Source organism: Pristiophorus japonicus, chromosome 13 (genome assembly GCF_044704955.1).
Source record: "Pristiophorus japonicus isolate sPriJap1 chromosome 13, sPriJap1.hap1, whole genome shotgun sequence".
Classification (NCBI taxonomy): Eukaryota; Metazoa; Chordata; class Chondrichthyes; family Pristiophoridae; genus Pristiophorus; species Pristiophorus japonicus.
The window spans coordinates 148,047,738-148,070,238 of NC_091989.1; the positions used below are offsets into that span (position 1 = coordinate 148,047,738).

The following is a 22,501-nucleotide window of genomic DNA, read 5'->3' on the forward strand; positions in this document are numbered from 1 at the left end:
GCAAAGAGTAATGACCGCCAATTGTTTTTCAAGAAAGCACCTTTAAATAGTACTCCTCCAGCTGACTCCCGACTCCAACTCGATAGCTGAAGCTGTCATTGTCATCGCCAGGTGGTAAGTGAGGAGGCGCATCCGAATTTCACTTCCGGGCGGTAACAAGGCACTGCGCACGCCGATGACATCATTATCGCCGGGCACAGTCGAACGGGGCGCTTCCGGCAGGGGCGAGGTGCTATCCCGGCAAAACCCCTGCCCAATTCCGCAGGGAGCATTGTTTTTGCTGCGCCCAGGCGAAAAACCTTTGCGCCCCATGGCAAGCGCACAAGAAGCCAATTTCGGCCTCAATGTGTCACAGTAACAGTCAAAAATTAAGTTGTAGCCCTGAATTTTAAAACTAGTTTAAAGACCAAGGCATTGTGCCAGAGTAATATGACAGAGTCTGTTGTACATAGATTGTACACAGCATTTTCCTGAACTTGCCTGGTAGGGAAGGAAGTATGCAAAAGGACAGGAACCTATCCACCAGAATAGGAGGGAGAGCAGAATATAAGTCATCTTGAGCCACTCTTGCAGCACTTAGCAGCTAACAAAAGTCTTGGTACAAGGCACTTGCCTAACATGTATGAGAATCATGGGAGGCACAGGGGAGTTAAAAAAAAGGCAGGATGAAACACTTAAAGTCTCATTAAATGTTTTCTACTATCTCACCAGTTTACCTCATGTGCTTGCATGATGGCATCCTTTTCCCGCAGTCGATCTTCATAGGCCAATAAAAGGGGCGACAAGTACTTTGTGTCCACCTGCAAGATAAATTGTATTTAATTTTACTATAAATTTAAGCATCAAGGAAAAAGGGTTTAGAATGATTAGGTTTTGCAGTATTTCACACTGCAGTATTGAAACAAGTGCAACAGAGAACATCTCAATTAAATTGCGTCTCCCAGGAGATTACATGGCTGATAGTGTTTAGTAGCGTTCAGTCATGATGCTCCAGCCATTGTGGTGTGGGGCAGGTTTAATGGACCAGCTGGTCTATTCCTGCCCATCAATTTTGTATGTTCGTATTTTGTAAATACTGGGCAAGTAAAAAATGAAAATGGTGCATACTAGTTTGGAGTGGGTTGTTGCAATCTCTGTCGAGAGTAATATATAAGTATGCAAAGTTTAATTGTTCTGATTATAGATTACAGGGCTTAACATTAGGTAATGGTAAGCATTAACTCTCGGGATGGAATTCCACAATAATCAGGGAGACTGTGGAAATGCTGCAGTGCACAATTTGCACCTGCTTGAATTAGACACATCCCACTATCGGAGCTGCAGCTCATTATTAGTGCAGAGTAAGCTTCCTATGTGATTTGACCCCAATGCTGGATGCTGGTGACAAGAAGACATTGTGGAATTGTGGAATGTTTGGATTTAATTCTTGTATATAATTAGTTTACTGTGCCTCTACTATCCTTTGAAGGATCATACGTAAAATACTTCAGTACACACATTTAATAATTTTTTGCATGCACAGGAGTATTGAGAGAGAGAAGGCATTTATTTACTGATAAACTGGATATTTAAAAAAAAAAAATACATTGAATGGGGCCAAGTTTCGGCCTGAGTTGCTCCTGTTTTTTTTGGAGCAACTGGTTTAGAATGGAGTATCTTAGAAATTGCAATTCTCGGCATTTAGTTTGCTCCAGTTCTAGTCAGTTAGAACAGTTTCAGTTTGGAACAATTTTTTTTTACAAAAGGGGGCGTGTCCGGCCACTTACGCCCGTTTTGAAAGTTTAGGCAGTGAAAACATACTCCAAACCTAACTTAGAATGGATTAAGTGTAGATTTTTGTACGCTCAGATAAACCTTGTCTACACTTAGAAAATCAGGCGTAGGTTACAAATCAGGCGTAGGGAAGGGGGGGGGGGGGGGGGGGGGGGGGGTTTAAAAGGGAAGTTTACAAACATTAAACACCAGTTTTACAAATAAAGAGCCATCATCAATAATAAATGATAAATACATCAATAAATCAGAGCGGAGGTCGGGTCGCCGGGGCGGAGAGCAGGGATCGGGTCGGGTCCGGGGAGCGGGAGTCAAGTCGGGTCGGGTGGGAGGTGAGCCTTATCCACGCAGCCCCAGTGAGGCCATTCGGCCAGGGCTAGGGACTGCGTGCTTCGGGCCCCTCCCACAGCTTTGGGCACCTGGAGCTACTGCATATGCGCGCCCACTGTAGCGCGCATGTGCAGAGGTCCCGGCACTGTTTTCAGCGCAGGGACCTGGCTCCGCCCCCCACAGCTCATGCTGCGCCGCGCCCAGCTCCAGAGGACCTGCAGGGAGCCAGAGAATAGGTGAGTTTTCTTTAGGCGCACTTTGTGGCGCGAAAAACGGGCATCCAGGTCCAGGCTGCGCCGTTTTAGGCGCGGCCCAAAACTTGGGCCCAATAATACCAGGCAGGCTGAAAAGGCATGGCATAAAATCATAGAATCACAGAATGGTTACAGCACGGAAGGCGGCCATTCGGCCCGTCGAGCCCGTGCCGGCTCTCAGCAAGAGCACTTCAGCTAGTCCCTTTCCCTGTAGCCCTGCAAATCTTTTTCTCAGGCACTTATCCAACTCCCTTTTGAAAGCCTCGATTGAATCTGCTTCAGGCAGTGCATTCCAGATCCTAACATATAAAATTCTGACGGGATTGGACAGGTTAGAGGCAGGAAGAATATTCCCGTTGCTGGGGAGTTCCAGAACCAGGGGTCACAGTCTAAGGATAAGGGGTAAGCCATTTAGGACCTAGATGAGGAGAAACTTCTTCACTCAGAGAGTGGTTAACCTGTGGAATTCTCTATCGCAGAAAGTTGTTGGGGCCAGTTCGTTCGATATATTCAAAAGGGAGTTAGATAATGGCCCTTACGGCCAAAGGGATCAAGGGGTATGGAGAGAAAGCAGGAAAGGGGTACTGAGGTTGAATAATCAGCCACGATCTTATTGAATGGCGGTGCAGGCTCGAATGGCCAAATGGCCTGCTCCTGCACCTATTTTTTATGTTTCTATGTTTCTAACCACTCACTGCGTAAAAAACTTTTCTTAAGTCGCCTTTGGTTCTTTTGCCAATCACCTTAAATTTGTGTCCTCTGATTCTCGACCCTTCTGCCAATGGGAACAGTTTCTCTCTATCTACTCTGTCCAGACGTCTCATGATTTTGAGCACATCTATCAAATCTCCTCTCAAACTTCTCTGCTCCAAGGAGAACAACACCAGCTTCTCCAGTCTATAACTGAAGTCCAGAATTGGACACAATACTCCAGTTGAGGCCAAACCAGTGTTTTACACAGGTTCCTCATTAATTTCCACGCTTTTGTACTCTATGGGCCTGAAATTGAGCCCAGCCTCAAACGGACCTCACTGAAAACTCTGCAGAAGGGGAGCGACACGCTGATGACTGGTCAGAGCGGCCGACCCGCTGCAAGGGCACTTCTGCCCTGCAGCCGCGGAAAGCAGTGAATTTCTCTAGTATCTCGGCCCCATGGATTGGGGGCAGAGAAAAACTTTCCAAAGCGGTAGAAGCGGTAATGGAGCTTATGGAAGGGAGCAATTTCAGCCCCTATACCTCTATTCATGGAGCCCAGGATCCCGTAAGTTTTTTTAACCGCTTTTTCAACCTGTGCTGCGACCTTCAATGAGTTGTGCATATAGTCATATTTTATAATATGGGCAAAGTAGGTTGCTGATTCCCTATTGCAAGTTTTGCACTACTGTCCAAAACAAATTTCAAACCCAGTAAGTATTTTTTGATATATGCATGTTATTGCTGTAATATAACACATTTAAAATTCAGGTACTGTGAAACAATGGTTTCGTCCTGCATATGTTTTTATAAAGTTTTGTGTTATATTAATTCTAGGGGACAGCCTCTGGTCCTAAAATAATCATAATAGTGATATTCATAATAATTCAAATACATTGAAAAAGTAACTGGAGAGTAACTTTTGATAGGGCAACTTATAGGTGCAGTGTTATTTGATCATGAGTGATGGGAAATCACCTAAATGTACACTTGATGAAGGGAAAGAGAATAACTGCAACATATTAGAAATTAGGACATTGATTTATATTGGAGTTCGTGGGGATGTATCAATATTACATGGCATACACCTTCCTGAGGTCCTTACTGCGTTATTTGATTCTCAAACATGGATCAGTCTAAAATACTATTACAAAATGAGCATTAATAAATTAAGTATGTCAAAATAAACTTTTTAAAAACCTGAAATTTTACCATATACTTACAAGCCAGGGTGGTGGTGGCCCTGCTGCCGGAAGGCCATTACTACGTGTTCCCTGAAATAAATGCAAGAGTTAGTTATCCTCACAATATTAATATATATACTAGCAAATCTCGCATGATGTTGTCCACAGTACTTGAGAAGATATGTTGTTTTGGAAGAAAGTAGATCTGGTGCAACACTGGTCACTGTAGGTGAGGCTTGTGGAAATGGGTTATTGAGTTTGTAAAGATTTGGAAGGGCTGTAGGAGTAATTAAGTGAGCTGGAGAAATGAGTTGTAACAGCTGCAAGTACTGGCAAGGAAAGTGTTCAGGTGTTTTGGCGATGGGCGATAACTTAGGTATAGCAGTGAAGGAAAATGGATAGTGTGTAGTTAAGGGCAGAGGAAGTCATCGGGTATTATTTAGGGGATGGGAGTGGTGAGGTCTAGGGATATATAGGTTGTGATAGCTAAAATCTGGGTAATGTTGGAAGGATAAAAATAAAATAGTTGCTAGCAGGAATTGAAAAAAAGAGATAGCAGGCAAGAGGTCTTTAGGGATGAAGTGGTCTTTTGAAGTGACTACACTTCAAAAAGTACTTCATTGGCTGTAAAGCCCTTTGGGACATCAGGTGGTTGTGAAAGGCGCTATAAAATGTAAATCTATCTTTCTTTTATAAAGAAGGTATTGGAGAATAAACGTTTAGAGAACAGAGGCTACAGACTCAACATTCTCCATTAAAAATAGCAGCAGCTGTTACTGTTACATTTTACGTGCTCCCTTTCGGCATTACCAAATATCACAAAAGCGTTACAAACTCATGACAACAGAAAGTCTCAATATGTAATATACTGATTTTAAATGTATCCTATCTTCTGCACAGTATTTTATAATATGCTTTCATTTATATAGCATCTTGTCACTTGAAGTCATCCAAAACTTGGCAGCTCATGTCCCAACACACACCAAGTCCCACACGCCCATCACCCCTGTGCTCGTTGACCTACATTGGCTCCCAAGTTAAGCAATGCCTTGATTTAATTCTCATCCTTATTTACAAATCCCTCCATGGCCTCGCCTCTCCCTATCTCTGTCATCTCCTTCAGCCTCACAACCCCCGCCTGGGCCCTAAGCTCTGGAACTCTTTCCCTAAACCTCTCCGCTTCTCTTTCCTCCTTTAAGACGCTCCTTAAAACCTACCTTTTTGACCAAGCTTTTGGTCATCTGCCGTAATTTGCTTCTTATGTGGCTCGGTGTCAAATTTATTTGTTTTGTCTTATAACATTCCTGTTTTACTATGTTAAAGGCGCTATATAAATATACGTTGTTGTTGTTGTTGATGAAGTTACTGAACTCAACACTGAAGAATCATACATAAAAAAGGAAAAAAATAGAAAGATTCCATTTTCACTGTCACTTTTTTACCTCTTTATGCATCGGTCTGTATTCAGTTTGGTAGTGGCTTAGCTCTATATTTAAGCGATGGATGGTCATTTTCAAGGCATCATTTTCATCTACTAGTTCCTGAGCTTGTTGCCTAATTGAAAGCAGTTCTGCTTTATCATCTAGAAGAGGTAGATAATCAAAAAGTTAAAATACACTTTGATATTTGCTCAAATTTCATTAATAAATTGTTTAAAAAATCTTTATTAAGGATGAAAATAGATTTCTAATAAGCTCAAGAAAAAGTACCTGCAGAATTAAAATTACAAAGTACTTCATAATTACATGTTTACCAATAAATATTTTATTCTAAGTTAAAGCTTTAATCATTTAGTAGCTGCTATATTAATGAAGGAGGGACAATATTTCCAACCTTCCTTTGGTTGGCTATTCTCAGCTTCTTGCCGCTTTTGATTTTCTTTTTCCAGTCGCTCCACTTTAAGCTGCATCCCTTGCAGCCGTTGAGTCAGGCTGTGAGCCTGATGGGCAATGACCTGATTTTCAGAAACCAGTATTTGGTTTCTTTCTTTTAGTTCTTGTAATAGCTCCTTTCGGATCTCCATCAGCTCTCGGCTAGCCTCAGCTGTTAAATCTACATTACCGCAAATAACACAGCAAACACACCAAAATAAAGAATATCAATATATTAATCATGTAAGTTTCTGGAAATAATTCAGACCCATATAAATACAGCATCTAAAAATTTTAGGTAGAGCTAAATCACTTTCATATTTTATCATAGTTTTTATGAACTTATTTCTGTTGTACTGTAGACTTGTGACCAAAATACACCAATAAATGTTAAAATGGTTCTTATTTTGAAAGAAATACTCATTGCATTGCATTCTGCACAAATAAATTGTTTTCTCTAGTTCCAAACATAATCTTCTTTAAAACAAACTAAAATAGTTTCTCAATGAATAGAATTCATATAGAATTCTGTTTAAAAAATGACCATTTGAATTCTATGTTAAGAAATAAGTCAGCATAGCTAAAAATGTAGAACTAAAATTAACATCCTAGTTCATACGGATTACTTTCTATTTAAATTGCATTTGAAAACACACTTTGCAATTTGTTGCAGATTGATTTGGGATTTACATTAAGAGTAAAAAGTTTTTTTTTAAGTCAGTCAATTAAACCTGTCAAAACTGATTGCATATAGCCATTAAGATTTATTAATCACCCAGATTCATAACTAATAGTCCTTTACAGGCTGTCATTTGTAAAGTTATTTGACTTAATTCAATAAGCGACTAGTTATCACAGTGGAATATCGTTATTTTTTGGATGATGGGGGAGGAGTAATTTAAAACAGTGGAATACTCAGCTACCAACTGGAAGATATAAGCTCCAATTCCAGCTCCACCTCCATTTAAACGTGCTCACTTCAATGGATGGATTTCACTAATTTTTAACAATGCTGATAGAGTGCAATGCAAGGGAGGCAAAACTATACCACTGAAATTCCATTTTGTTAGAGTCAGTTATAAAGTAGCATTGTTAACAATCATGCAAAGGCTCAGAGCTCCCTCTCAGTTAGAAGAGAATATGTAGAAGTAAACAAGCCACCAAAGTGTTGAGTAAATGAAAAATTCTAGTTATCCTAGTATGAATGTCTGATTTGTCTTCAACATAAAATATTTTTCAATATCTGAATTGTATTACTACAAAATAAAGGGTAGCGAAATTTGGTGACTGAGGCAAGGAGGAACTTCCTGTGCCTGGCACAGAAGTCCCACCACGGCAGCAAAATTGGGATTACCACCCCCAGGAAGAAGTAGAGCTCAATGTCAGTGCTCCACTTTCTCTCAGGGGCAGGATTGGGGCGCTAACCACAGGAAGTTTCCAGCGCTACACAGAGAGCTGAGTAGCAATGCCAGCAGCCCGGCACAGAAGCGGAGTGCCAGGATGCAACATTGCGCCACAGACCCCGCAATTTCAGGAGCACATTTTTCAAAATGTCAGCGCCGAATCTCCTCTTTAATTTTCGTCCCGCGAGCGGAGCGAGGCCCGGTTCATGACCCGCAAACCTGCTGTGGACATTGCCCACAGTAGCCTCACACAGCGCTACTGAATTTTCCGTCCGAGGCAAAAACGGATTGGGGCGCTACCAGCAGGAACAAGGCACTGCCAGTTTGTGCCTCCGCTAACTCCCACAGAATTTCACGGGAGGGGATAGCGGCCCCTTGCCCCGGCGCGACGTCCCGGGAGACGCTAACTGGATTTGCCATCCTCTTTCCTTCAACTTCTATGATCTAAATTTTGATTTTTTTAAATTAGGACATTTAAAAAAGTGTACACAAGTTATGTTACTATCACATATTAGGAATATAAGATACAACGGATAGTCAATTAGGTTAATACGGATATGAATTTTGTTAATTTTTGTGTCTATTTCTTGAATATGAAGTATGGGTGAAAAGTGAAGAAAATTTGGGAAAGCAAGTATTCATAATTCCACAAAAACACAAACTCTAGAATCAAATAAGTTGAAAATTTGTTTAAAGAAAAGATCGCAACAATTTTATATATATATATACAAACACAATAGAAAGAATATGTTGGCAAATAGCTGTGCTGTCAGAGGGTTCTTTGTCAGGTCCTTTTGTCCTCTCCCCCACAAGGCAAAAAAGAGATTTTTAAAAACTATTGGGCCACACTGACCTCTGGAAAGGTTTTCAGTAATACTATTTTGATTTTTCTAAGTTTAGTAAGGATTCATGTATGCATGTATAGAGTACGTCAGGGTGAAACAGATCAGTAAATTTATCCCCTTGCACTACATACTCAAGAGTCTGCATTTCCCACTAGCTGTGTTATAATTTCTAGGTTCTTTCAACTCAGTTCCTCAAGCCAGTGTCCTAGGCCCAACCATATTCCAGGGCTGCTTCAATGACCTTCCTTCCATCACTGTTTGTTAATGATTGCAGTGTTAAGATTATGAGGGGGCTTGACAAGGTGGCCGTTTCCACTGATGGGGGGGGGGGGGGGGGGCTAGAACTAGAGGGCACGATCTTAGAATAAGGAACCGCCCATTTAAAAATTTCTTCTCTGAGGGTTGTAAATCTGTGGAATTCGTTGCCTCAGGGAGCTGTGGAAGCTGGGACATTGAATAAATTTAAGACAGAAATAGACAGTTTCTTAAACGACAAGGGTATAAGGGGTTATGGGGAGCGGGCAGAGAAGTGGAGCTGAGTCCATAATCAGATCAGTCGTGATCTTATTGAATGGCGGAGCAGGCTCGAGGGGCCGTATGGCCTACTCCTGTTCCTATTTCTTATGTTCTTATGTGACATCTAAGCTTGAGCTCAAAAGTGGCAAGTAACATTCGCGCCCCACAAGTGCCCGGCAATGACAATCTCGAACAAGAGAGTTTAACCACCTCCGCTTGACTGTCACTGGCTTTATCATCGTCAAATCATCCACCATCAACATCCTGGATTGGGTGAGGTGGGTGGGGTGTGGGTCACCAATGACCAGAAACTTAACTGGACCAACCACATAAGTACTGCCACTATGAGCAGGTCAGAGGTTGGGTATTCTGCGGTGAGTGACTTACCTCCCGACTGCCTTTCCATCACTTACAAGGCACCTGGATGAATGCAGCTCCAACAACACTCAAGAGGCTCGACACCATCCAGTACACTTGTTCAGCACCTCATCCACCACCTTAAACATTCACTCCCTTCACCACCAGTGCAACGTGGCTGCTTTGTGTACCATTTACAAGATGCCTGCAGCAACTCGCCAAGGCTTAGAACATAAAAAATAGGAGCAGCAGTCGGCCATTTGGCCCCTCAAGCCTGCTCCGCTATACAATAAGATCATGTCTGATCTGATCTTGGCCTCAACGTCTCTTCCCTGCCCGCTCCCCATAACCCTTGACTCCCTTATCATTCAAAAATCTGTCTTTCTCAACCTTAAATATATTCAATGACTCAGCCTCCACAGCTCTCAGGGATCGATAATTCCAAAGATTCACGACCCTGAGAGAAGAAACTCCTCATTTCTGTTTTAAATGGACAAACCCTTATTCTGAAACTATGCTCCCTAGTTCTAGATTCCCCCAAGAGGGGAAATATCTTCTCTGCATCTACCCTGTCAAGCCCACTCATAATCTTATAAGTTTCAATAAGATCACCTCTCAATCTTCTAAACTCCAATAAGTATAGACCCAATCTCCTCAATTTTCCTTCATAAGACAACCTTCATCTCAGGAATCAACCTCATGAACCTTCTCTCAACTGCCTCCAATGCAAGTATATCCCTCCTTAAATAAGGAGATTAAAACATGTACGCAGTACTCCAGGTGTGGTCTCACCAACGCTCTACTTTTATACTAGCTGTACCTGCATGCTAACTTTTTGTGTTTCATGTGCAAGGACTCCCAGATCCCTCTGTACCTCAGCCTTTTTTAATCTCTCCCCATTCATACAATAATTTGCTTTTTTATTTTTTCTACCAAAGTGGATTACCTTACATTTTCCCACATTATACTCCATCTGCCAAATTTTTGCCCACTCACTTAGCCTATCTATATCCCTTTGCAGATTATTTGCATCCTCCTCACAACTTGCTTTCCCACCCATCTTTGTATCAGCAGCAGATTTGGCGACATTACACTTAGTCCCTTCATCCGAGTCATTAACATATGTAAATAGTTGAGGCCCCAGTATTGATCCCTGTGGCACCTCACTAGTTACAGTTTGCCAACCTGAAAAATGACCCATTTATCCCGACTCTCTATTTTCTGTTAGTTAGCCAATCCTCTATCCATGCTAATATATTACACCCAACTCCATGAGCTCTTATCTTGTGCAGTAAGCTTTTATGTGGCACCTTATCGAATGCCTTCTGGAAATCCAAATACACAACATCTACTGGTTCCCCTTTATCCACCTGCTCATTACATACTCAAATAACTCCAGCAAATTTGTCAAACACGATTTCCTTTTCATAAAACCATGCTGACTCTGCTTGACTGTATTATGATTTTCTAAATGTCCTGCTACCACTTCCTTAATAATGGACTCCAGCATTTTCCCAATGACAGATGTTAGGCTAACTGGTCTATAGTTTCCTACTTTCTGTCACCCTCCTTTCTTAAATAGGGGCGTTACATTTCTTCTTAGACAGCATCTCCCAAACCCGCTACCGCTACCACGTAGAAGGAAAGATCAGCAGGCGCATCACCTCCAAGTCACATACAATCCTGACTTGGAAATATATCGGCTGTTCCTTCATCATCGCTGGGTCATATCCTGGAGTTCCCTACCCAACAGCACTGTGGGAGTACCTTCACCACACAGACTGCAGCAGTTCAAGAAGGAGGCTCAACATCGCCTTCTCAAGGGCAATTAGGGATGGACAATAAATGCTGGCATTGCAAGTGACATCCACATCCAGTGAATGAATCCACTTCCAGTGACAAAAAATGTCAAGCTATAATCAATCAACAAAATTCTAATTCTTCACACTATTTAATTCCTCCTACTTTTTAAACATATCATTTTGCTTCCCTCTGTCCTATATCCTATCTACTCCCTGGTCAAAAGAATTGGGAAATGATCTGCTCCAAGACAACTGCTAATTGTCATCATCAAAGGCAGTCCCTCGAAGCGAGGATGATTTGCTTCCATGCCAAAAAGGAATGAGTTCACAGGTGTTTCAATGAAGATTCTAATATTCCAGATCCCAAACTACATCTTGGAGGGTGGAAGATGCCTGTGCTTGGATTTTTTTTCAAACGCGTGGTGGCCGTTGCACACCAGCCACCACACGGACTTGATAGAGCTAGGTCTTGGTCCAGTGGCAAGGATTACCAAAGATGACTGGAGACCAACTCTGCTGCACGGACCGAGCGCGTACACATATCGAAGTGTGGGCTGGCCAGTGTTGCCCCTGGGCCTTCGCCTCTTCTGGGTCCCAGACTCATGCCTCTCATGGGCTCCGGTCACTTCCTTCTACAAACTCTTGCCTCTTGCAAGACATCCATAAGAGCAACTTGGTCTCTTGAACTTTTCCTGCATCCCACTATGGAAAATCCTGGTCTGTACTCAATATCTACCCCTGATGGAATGACCATGATCAGGAACTTGTTGTGTTAAGCACACTGAATGTGAACACACGTTCTATTACTCCGCACCAGGATGGTCTAAGATTTGATCTTTGGTCTGTGCTAAAATAAACCCTGAAATGAGCTTCCGGCCACGTATCCGCAGCATAACTAAAACCGCCTATTTCCACCTCCGTAACATTGCCCGCCTCCGCTCTTCTGTTGCTGAAACCATCATCCATGCCTTTGTTACCTCTAGACTTGACTACTCCAACGCATTCCTGGCTGGCCTCCCACATTCTACACTATGTAAACTTGAGGTCATCCAAAACTCGGTAGCCCATGTCCTAACATGCAACAAGTCACGGTCATCCATCACCCCTGTGCTTGCTGACCTACACTGGCTCCCGGTTAAACGACACATCATTTTCAAAATTCTCATCCTTGTTTACAAATCCCTCCATGGCCTCGCCCCCTCCCTATTTCTATAATCTATTTCAGCCTCACAGCCCCATGAGATGTCTGCGTTCCTCAAATTCTGCCCACTTGAGCATCCCTGATTATAATCACTCACCATCGGTGACTGTGCCATAAGCTCTGGAACGCCCTCCCTAAACCTCTCCACCTCTCTATCTCTATCTCTCTTTCCTCCTTTAAGATGCTCCTTAAAACGTACCTCTTTAACCAAGCTTTTGGCCATCTGCCGTAATTTCTTCTTATGTGGCTCGGTGTCATATTTAGATGTTTTGTCTTTTAACATTGCTGTGAAGTGCCTTGGGACGTTTTACTACGTTAAAGGCGCTATATAAATAAAAGTAGTTGTTGTGCTAAATTAAATAATCACAGGTTAGTGGCAGTAAGAGCACTACAATTGGCCTCAGTGTTCATGGACAAGGAAGAAAAAATAAGGGTTCCCAGTTAATTGCTGCCTAGCGCTTCTCCTGGGAACATGGGATAAGGATAACATATTCAAGGCAAAATCAACATAAATGCTCATCCAACAATGGTACACAAGGCAATTGGTCTAATACTGCACAATTGATTATTTAAAAAATTGTTATCCCACCTGATTTGGTCTCCTCTAAAATAATCTTTCTCTTTGCTTTTTTCTTTTTTGGAGGTACAGATGGTGTTCTGGGACTTTCAACACTCATGCTGCCCTTGAAACCTTAAGAAAAGGGAGTTATCAAAAGCAGCAATTGCAACTCTCTTGTTCAGACCGAAAATACCATTTTAAGACAACAACTTTTCCAGGAATCATGTAAATAACAGAATTTACAACATACAGCAAGCAGCTATCAATCACATGTCAATTGTCATTAGCATGCAAACTAGCTTTTTTAATTTGCAGTAATCAAGCTTTAATAAATAAGGACACATGAAATGCCATAGCAGTTACAAAAGAGGGCTGAAATTTGCGGTCGAAGGCGTACCTCCGGAGTACGCCTCAAACCTGAAAAAAAATATATAAAAGTACCTGCTGGCTCCCGGGCTTCGGAGTCTTTGGGTCCTGGGCCTGCAGGCATACGCCCGCATAAAGGCCCACGGACCCCAGGGACACAGGCGGTTCGGGAGCGTCCCTGGGATCGCGTAGGCCAGGCCAACCAAATAGAAAGGATAATTTCTCATGGGCCTATGGGGATTCCTTTACAAATGGAATCCCTAGAAGCTTATGAGAAATCCCCAAATAAATAAATAATTACACAATTCTAATAAAAATAAACATTCCCATGTTCAAAATTAATTAAAAGTCCCTTTGATTAAGCATTTAAAATAAAAATTTAATTTCTTGAAAAATAAAAACATTTTAATCCGGCCCAAAATTTACATGAACTAATTTTAAATGTTTTTGTATGTTTTAATCATTTGTAAAATGTTAATTTAACATGTATTTTAACCCTTATGCTGGTAAAAGCAGGTCCTACGCCTGCTTTTACCAGGTGTAAGGGTTTCATGGGTATTTGCTGGACAGTAGTTAGGCAAATAGCCCAACTCTACATCAGCAAAAGTGTTTTTCGGGTGCATGTGGACGACGTGTCAAGGCAAACTTTGACAGATCGCAAGCTCCTTGAGAGCTTAAGACGGTGTACGCACATCAGCCCTGCAAAATCCAGGCCAGAGATTTTACAAAGGCACCCTAACATGCATCATAAGAGCTCAATGAGGGGTGAGGTGACAGGAGAGGGAAGGCAGGAAGAGTTATTGTTATGAGATGTATCTACAACTTCTTTTTACTACAGATACTTATTTTTCCAATCAAAGCTTTTTTTCTGTAACCTAAAACCACAAGCATTGTCATTACTTTGAAATAAAAGCAGAAAATGCTGGAAATACACAACATATCAGTTAGCAAGACAGGCTGTGAGCTTTGAGGTGTGCACCCTTCATTAGAACTAAAGCTGGCACTTTTAATAAGGTTGCAATAAGAGGAAAAAAAAGAGAAGGGAGAAGGGGGCAGAGAATCAACACATACATTAATTACAGCCAGGGAGTTATGGTTCAAATGACCTTTGGAAATGTCTGTCAAATTGGCCTTCCAGACAACTGTCGAGGGTCACAAATATTCTATCAATTTGAGGCAACATAGTGTACTGCATTCGTTACTCACATTCGAACACCTCTATGGTGGGAAGGCCAAATTCAGGTTAAGGAGCATTATCCTTTCCACAAGTGGCCCCGACTTTGTTGTGGCTTGCCATTTTAATTATCCTCTGTCACCGCCCCGGCTCCCCACCCCCCCACAACCACCACCCCTTCCCCCACCCCCAAGTCCATTCCCATTCCCACTCTAACTTCTCTGCCTATGATCTCCTAGTGTTCCAATGAAGCTCAACAGTATCTTCTCTTTCTGTACAAACCTCTCCAGCCCTCTGAACAATTACTTTAAGAACTTGAGACCTTTGTTATATCCTCTTATTGTCTTTACAATAATGGGTGCTTGAGATGTGGGTGGGTCTGTTAATGGTCATTCTTTCAATTCTACACATACCAGTCACATCTGTTCCACATCAATGGCCGAGCTTTCAGTGATCACACCCTTGCATACTAGAATGTTTTTCGCAAATCCCTCCATCTTGTTACATCTCTGTCCATTTTAAAAAGCTTCCTCAAAATCTACCTCTTCAGTCAACTCCCATTTCCTTCTCGATGGCCACTTCCTTTATGAAATGCTTTGGGGGTTCTTCCTATGTTAAAGATACTTTAGGTCAAGCTTAGTTTTTGCTTCGATCCCTTTCTATAGTTTCTGTATTATTTTCTCTGTCTTTCTCCAAGTGTTTATTTCCATCCCTCTTTCTAGACTTTATCTTGCTCCCACAAGTTATTCAGCTATTCTCCAATTTCTGTCAACCCAATAATTCTCCTTATCCCGTAAATCTCTGGCTGCTAAATTCTCTCTTTGGACCTGCCGCACCTCAGTCGAAGTCTTGTTTGTAACCTGCACCTCTTGTGTACACACCAAAACCAAGCCCATTGTCTAAATAGCCTACCTTACGCCTGTCTCCATCTTCTGGCAAGGATATCAACTTTATAACAATTTGCATTTGTTCTGTGTGTCTGCCGATAATAACACACTGCAGTTTTCGGATTAATTTGCTGCAGGATTTTTTTTTGATCTTTCACATTAATGTATTGTGACTGGTGTCTACAGCATAATTTCTGATATTTTACCTAAAAAGTTTCTGTGCAATACAGCTGATCAAATCAAGATTGAGGTGTACAATTGACACTGACAACATTACCTGGGACTGGGCTGAACTCTGTAACAGTCTCTTGTTTTTCAATTATTTGTTGGCCCTGGAAACAAAATGAATAATACTTTTAAAACTTCTTTTCACAAAAACAAATTTCCTCCATATACTGTTTGAACTATTACCAGATTTATCCTGGCCTGCTTCCCATATGGCAACATAACGGATTTTTCATAACTTTAAAACCAATTAAGATGGGTCATTGGACAGTGACATATTCTAAAATGTAATTTTTGTTGTTCAATAATTTCCCAAAGAAATATTCCTTGAAGAGAATATTACAGATTACTGTGAACAATGTTGTCATATGAATGCTTAACTCACTCGTATCAAATGTGTTTCTTTATTATTTAAAATATGAGTTAATTCATCTATTAAAATACTGGTTAGAGGATAATATAACTCAGAAATTTCTGAGTCAATATGATTGTAGCTGAAAATTGATGTTTTATGTTTCTTACCATTGCCTTCCTTCTCTGGAAAAAGATATAGGGCAGTGGTTGACATTTTTGTTTTTCTTACCTTAGGTGCTTGAACTGGCAATTGTTCTGAAAGAGAAAAAAGGAATACTTTCAGAAACATCTAGCAAACTGTCTATAGTCAGTTGATAAGTAAGTTTTTTGTATACAAGGTGGTGATGGAGTTGGGTGAGTTAATTCATAAACTCGCTCCACAGCCCTACCAAGTGGCCAAAGGCTGCAACAAGATTGTAACAACTGAGTGGGAAATGCTGTCATAGCATCTACAATAATGAATGTTACAACAAGTAGCAAGGTTTGTGGACAGAAAGTGCAGGCTCTATGCAAGAGTTTTAATAATATATAGATTTTTCTTTAAAGACAGCCTTAGAAAATAAATATGGGTCCACATGAGCATAAAAGACGAAAAAATGCAAAAACAATAGGATTCAGTTTTTCAGATCTCAGAAACCTGACTATACTATACATTGCCAAATTTACTAAAGAAATGGTTATTAATTATAAATTATAGCAATGAGCGGCCCCTGGACAGCGTGGCGGTCCCAATCTGCATGAGAACACCAGCGGCAGTCAGGGCCATAAAAGGCGAGCGGCAAGCGGCAAGCGGCCCCTGGAACCAGCGTAGAGCTGCGTGAGCTGGTGCAGGAGAGCAACGTCTTGGAGGGTGACTGGATTGGACGTCACTATAACCCAGGTTGGTGATTGGAGCGTGGGCAGGTACAGCAGGAGCGGCGCGGTCGGGGCGAAGGAGCGGCGAGAGATTGCAGAGCGATGTGATCGGGGCCCAGGAGAGGTGCGAGTTCGGGGCCCAGCTGTGGCGAGGGCCCAGGGGCAGCACGGACCAGCTCACACTGCGATATGTGTGCTCACAAGGTCCGTAAAGCAGAGCTGGTCTCCAGTCGTCTTGGTTAATCCTTGCCACTGGACCAAGACCTAGCTCTGTCAAGCCCGTGTGGTGGCCCGGTGTGCAACGGCCACCACGTTAAACAAATCATCACACAGGCATCTTCCACCCTTCAACATGTAGTTCAGGACCTGGAATATCAGGTCCCTCATTGAAACACCTGTGAACTCATCTCTTTTTGGTGTGGAAGCAAGTCATCCTCTATAAGAAGAGAAGCACTGCATAGGAGCACAGAAAGGCAGGCACAAGGGTGATTAGTTTACGTTTGTATGCAATATGGCATGATTTCATTTATAAATTTGGTCTGGAATGTTTATTTTGTGGTGGCTTCTTCTCAATCTTTCTTGCTGCCATGCTCTACCTCACAGTCAACAAGCTCCCCGCTGGAGTGGAAATAAACTACAGAACCAGTAGGAACCTGTTCAACCTGCGCCGTCTAGAGGCTAGATCCAAGACCTACCCAACCTCTGCCGTCGAGCTACCGTACGCGGACGATGCCTACGTCTGCGCACATACGGAGGCTGAACTCCAGGACATAGTTGACTTATTTAATGAGGCGTACGAAAGCATGGGCCTTACGCTAAACATCCGTAAGACAAAGGTCCTCCACCAGCCTGTTCTCACCGCACAGCATTGCCCCCCCAGTCATCAAGATCCACGGTACTTCTCTGGACAACATAGATCACTTCCCATATCTATGGAGCCTCCTATCAACAAGAGCAGGCATCGACGACGAGATCCAACACTGCCTCCAGTGCGCCAGTGCAGCCTTTGGCCGCCTGAGCAAAAGAGTATTTGAAGACCAGGCCCTCAAAACTGCCACCAAGCTCATGGTCGACAGGGCTGTAGTAATGCCTGCCCTCCTCGATGGCTCAGAGACATGGACCATGTACAGTAGACACCTCAAGTTGCTGGAGAAATATCACCAACGATGTCTCCGCAAGATCCTACAAATCCCCTGGGAGGACAGGCACACCAACGTCAGCATCCTCATTCAGGATAACATCCCCAGCATTGAAGCACTGACCACACTCAATCAGCTCCGCTGGGCAGGCCACATCGTCCACATGCCAGACCAGAGACTCCCAAAGCAAGTGTTCTACTCGGAACTCCTTCATGGCAAACGAGCCAAAGGTGGGCAGCTGAAACGCTACAAGGACACCCTCAAAGCCTCCCTGATAAAGTGTGACATCCCCACTGACATCTGGGAATCCCTGGCCCAAGACCGCCCTAAGTGGAGGAAGTGCATCCGAGAGGGCGCAGAGCACCTCGCGTCTCAACACCGAGAGCATGGCCAATCAGATGCTGTGATGGTCAGTGACTGAGGAAAGGTAAGGTGTGGGACTGTTGGTGAATGGGGAATTAGGGTTGAGGTTACTGGTATCACACTCTAATTAGTTCTTCATGGACAGCCCAGACAAAAAGGACCGACTGGGTTGCCTCCTCTTCCTGTTCCTGCTCCCGAGCTGCTCGTCATATAGTTGGTGGCAAGGGCTGTGCCCTCATGATGGCGAGGTTGTGCAGCATGCAGCAGACCACCATAAATCTTGACACCGGCCCTGCCGAGTACTGCAGGACTCATCTAGAGCAGACCAGGCCATGAATACGTTGTTTTAGCACACCAACTGTCTGCTCTATTACATTTTGTGTTGCAGCATGACTTTAATTGTATGCATGCTGCGCACATGTGCATGAGATGCGCACCAGAGTCATAAACCACATCATCAGCAGATAGCCCTAGTCACCCAGTGGTCACCCTTTGGTTTGCCGTGGTGGCTCAAATGCAGATGGCACATCGGACTGCCACAGAATGAAGGAGCCGAAATTCATCTCCAAAAAAGGCCACTTACCACCAGAAAGCGGCAGCCAGGCGGCAGAGTCGAGCGGTTGCTGACTTCCTGTCCAATGGCCACCGCCAGTGAAATTTAGCTCGGGGACTTTTCTGGTGGTCCCCACTTTCACCCCACTGCTGCCGACCGTCCCAAGTGTGTCATCAAAGGGCGCACAGCTGATGTCCCGCACCTACATTGCACCTCCCTTGAAATTTAGCTGCAAAATTCATTAATCTGCCGCGCGGTGCCCCCCGACAGTTTTTGTCGGAGCACCCTGCTTTCTCTGTGAGCCATGGCAGCGCGGCAGCTCTTCAAGGGGAGGGCGCACTGCCGCGGCCACCATTTTTATTTGTAGGCTGACTGCCAAGTCGGGCCGACAATTATGCCCCCAGGTTAGGCCAGGCCACCAACTGACAGCCTGGCACTCCCTCTTGGGTGTCAGACCGCTGGCTCAGCCAAAACCCTCCCTGGTGGCCAAGTGGACCGAAGTTTCAAAATGCCAAAGGCTCTCCCCTTTAAGTGAAGGGGAGAGTGTGGTGACGCACATGCGTAATGACGGCATTTCCGCTCTGCTGCTGACTGACGGCGGCGGAGAACGACAAAGAAGTGAATTTACCGAAAGAGGCGACCTCATCCACAGCGGCAGAAAAAACACTTCAGGAGCAGACAGTGCGACCCGTTTCGGGTGGAGGGAAATTTCGGCCCCCATGACTGCTGCCAGGATACCGGACATTGATCTGCATGATTTGCTGCCTATGGTCGCACATCAGCTGGACATTTAAGGAATGGAACCCCTTTCAGTTCCGGTATAAGGCTGAGTTGACATGCGGTGCTCGCAAAGCGATGTGTGTGCAGTCAATGGCATCCTGCACCATAGCAAAGCCGCCTGTTCGCTCTGCCTACTGGTCTTTGGCAAAAGAGAATGAAATATGTATTTAGCTCTCTTTGAATAGAGAGCCTCAGTGATCTCCCTAATGCAACAGTGAACGGAAAACTGCGAGACGCTGCAAATATCTCCAGTACCAGCCTGGAAGGATCCAGGCGCATAAACGTTCATAGCCACTGTGGCCTTCACAAGCCACCGGCAATGCAGTCCATGCCCAGCTCTGAAGTTGCAGTTGTGGCTACATGTGGCAGATCTCAGTGAAGACATCCTTATTGAAATATAGACGACTCACACATTGTTCCTCTTTAAGGTTCAGGTAGGAGAATTACTCCCTAAACACCCTGGGTGGATATGGCTCCTGATGAGAGCCCTTCTCTCCCTCCTCCTCCTCCGCCATCTTCCAGCAGCTTGTCCTGCTCTGCGTGGCCTCTACTCATTCTCCCAGTCATACTGCATTCCAAGGGGAATGCCCACTACTGCACCTATGTCCGGGGGCAACTGGTTTGTGTAGAAGCCTTGAAGTCAGAAAAAAGTCCTTTAGCATCTGCCACACCAAGTCTGCGCGTGCGTGCAATGGGCGCCTTTTTGGTCCCCGAACGGCACCCATAGCACCCACCAGGGCAGGACCGGAACCAATGTCCCAAGTGTTTGCTAGTGCTGTTGGGGAGGGTTTAAACTAAAAAGGCAGGGGAATGGGAATCTATGCAGGGAGGCAGAGGGAAGTAAAAAAGGAGGCAGAAGCAAAAGGTAGGAAGGAGAAAAGCAAGAGTGGAGGGCAGAGAAATCAAGGGCAAAAATCAAAAAGGGCCACATTACAACACAATTCTAAAAGGACAAAGAATGTTAAAAAGACAAGTCTGAAGACTCTGAGTCTCAATGCGAAGAGCATTCGTAATAAGGTGGATGAATTGACTGCGCAGATAGCTGTTAACGGATATGATGTAATTGGGATTACGGAGACATGGCTCCAGGGTGACCAAGGCTGGAAACTCAACATCCAAAGGTATTCAATATTCAGGAAGGACAGACAGGAAGGAAAAGAAGGTGGGGCAGCGTTATTGGTTAAAGAGGAGATTAACGCAATAGTAAGGAAGGATATTAGCATGGATAATGTGGAATCTATATGGGTAGAGCTGCGAAACACCAAAGGGCAGAAAACGTTAGTGGGAGTTGTGTACAGACCACCAAACAGTAGTAGTGAGGTTGCGGATGGCATCAAACAGGAAATTAGGGACACGTGCAATAAGGGTACAGCAGTTATCATGGGTGACTTTAATCTATATATTGATTGGGCTAACCAAACTGGTAGCAATACTGTGGAGGAGAATTTCCTGGAGTGTATAAGGGATGGTTTTCTAGACCAATAGGTCGAGGAACCAACTAGAGAGCTAGACTGGGTCTTGTGCAATGAGAGAGGATTAGTTAGCAATCTGGTCGTGTGGGGTCCCTTGGGGAAGAGTGACCATAATATGGTAGAATTCTTCATTAAGATGGAGAGTGACACAGTTAATTCAGAGACTAGGGTCCTGAACTTAAAGAAAGGAAACTTCGACAGTATGAGACGTGAATTGGCTAGGATAGACTGGAGAATGATACTTAAAGGGTTGACGCTAGATAGGCAATGGCAGACATTTAAAGATCACATGGATGAACTACAACAAATGTACATCCCTGTATGGCACAAGAATAAAAAAGGGAAGGTGGCTCAACCGTGGATAACCAAGGGAAATTAGGGAAAGTGTTAAATCCAAGGAAGAGGCATATAAATTGGCCAGAAACGCAGCAAACCTGAGGACTGGGAGAAATTTAGAATTCAGCAGAGAACTAAGGGTTTAATTAGGAGGTGGAAAACAGAGTATAAGAGTAAGCTTGCAGGGAACATAAAAACTGACTGCAAAAGCTTCTAGAGATATGTGAAGAGAAAAAGATTAGTGAAGACTAATGCAGGTCCCTTTCAGTCAGATCAGGAGAATTCATAATGGGGAACAATGAAATGGCAAACAATTGAACAAATACTTTGGATCTGTCTTCACTAAGGAAGACATGAATAACCTCCTGAAAATACCAGAGGGCCGAGGGTCTCGCAAGAAGGGGAACTGAGGGAAATCCTTATTAGTCAGGAAATGGTGTTCGGAAAATTGAAGGGACTGAAGGCCGATAAATCCTCAGGGCCTGATAGTCTGCATCCCAGACTAAGGAAGTGGCCGTGGAAATAGTAGATGCATTGGTGGTCATTTTCCAACATTCCATGGACTCTGATTCAGTTCCTATGGATTGGAGGGTAGCAAATGCAACCCTACTTTTTAAAAAAGGAGCGAGAGAGAAAACAGGGAATTATAGACCAGTTAGCCTGACATCAGTGGTGGGGAAAATGCTGGAATCAATTATTAAAGATTTAATAGCAGCACATTTGGAAAGCAGTGACAGGATTGGTACAAATCAGCATGGATTTATGAAAGGGAAATCATGCTTGACAAAACTTCTAGCGTTTTTTTGAGGATGTAACTAGAGTGGATGGGGGAGAACCAGTGGATGTGGTGTATTTGGACTTTCAAAAGGCTTTTGACAAGGTCCCACACAAGAGATTAGTGTGCAAAATTAAGGCACATGGGATTGGGGGTAATGTATTGACATGGATAGAGAACTGGTTGGCAGACATGAAGCAAAGAGTGGGAATAAACGGGTCCTTTTTAGAATGGCAGGCAGTGACTAGTGGGGTGCCGCAGGGTTCAATGCTGGGACCCCAGCTATTTACAATATACATTATAATGATTTAGACGGAGGAATTGAATGTAATAGCTCCGAGTTTGCAGATGACACTAAGCTGGGTGGCAGTGCGAGCTGCGAGGTAGATGCTAGGAGGCTGCAGGGGGACTTGGACAGGTTAGGTGAATGGGCAAAT

The 22,501-nt window shown here is 43.5% G+C and overlaps 1 protein-coding gene across 3 annotated transcripts in view; it reads right to left on the bottom strand.

Annotated features, from left to right (window-relative positions):
- The window catches only part of cep89 (centrosomal protein 89), a 117,374-nt gene that overhangs the window by 58,388 nt on the left and 36,485 nt on the right, over positions 1-22,501 (bottom strand). For all 3 annotated transcript variants that reach the window (XM_070898102.1, XM_070898101.1, XM_070898103.1), the window contains 7 exons: positions 16,021-16,046; positions 15,490-15,544; positions 12,816-12,917; positions 6,065-6,283; positions 5,674-5,813; positions 4,271-4,321; positions 717-800 (listed from right to left, as the gene is read on the bottom strand). In XM_070898102.1, coding sequence (XP_070754203.1) covers positions 717-800; positions 4,271-4,321; positions 5,674-5,813; positions 6,065-6,283; positions 12,816-12,917; positions 15,490-15,544; positions 16,021-16,046 — 677 coding nt within the window. The remainder of the gene's footprint in view (positions 1-716; positions 801-4,270; positions 4,322-5,673; positions 5,814-6,064; positions 6,284-12,815; positions 12,918-15,489; positions 15,545-16,020; positions 16,047-22,501) is intronic.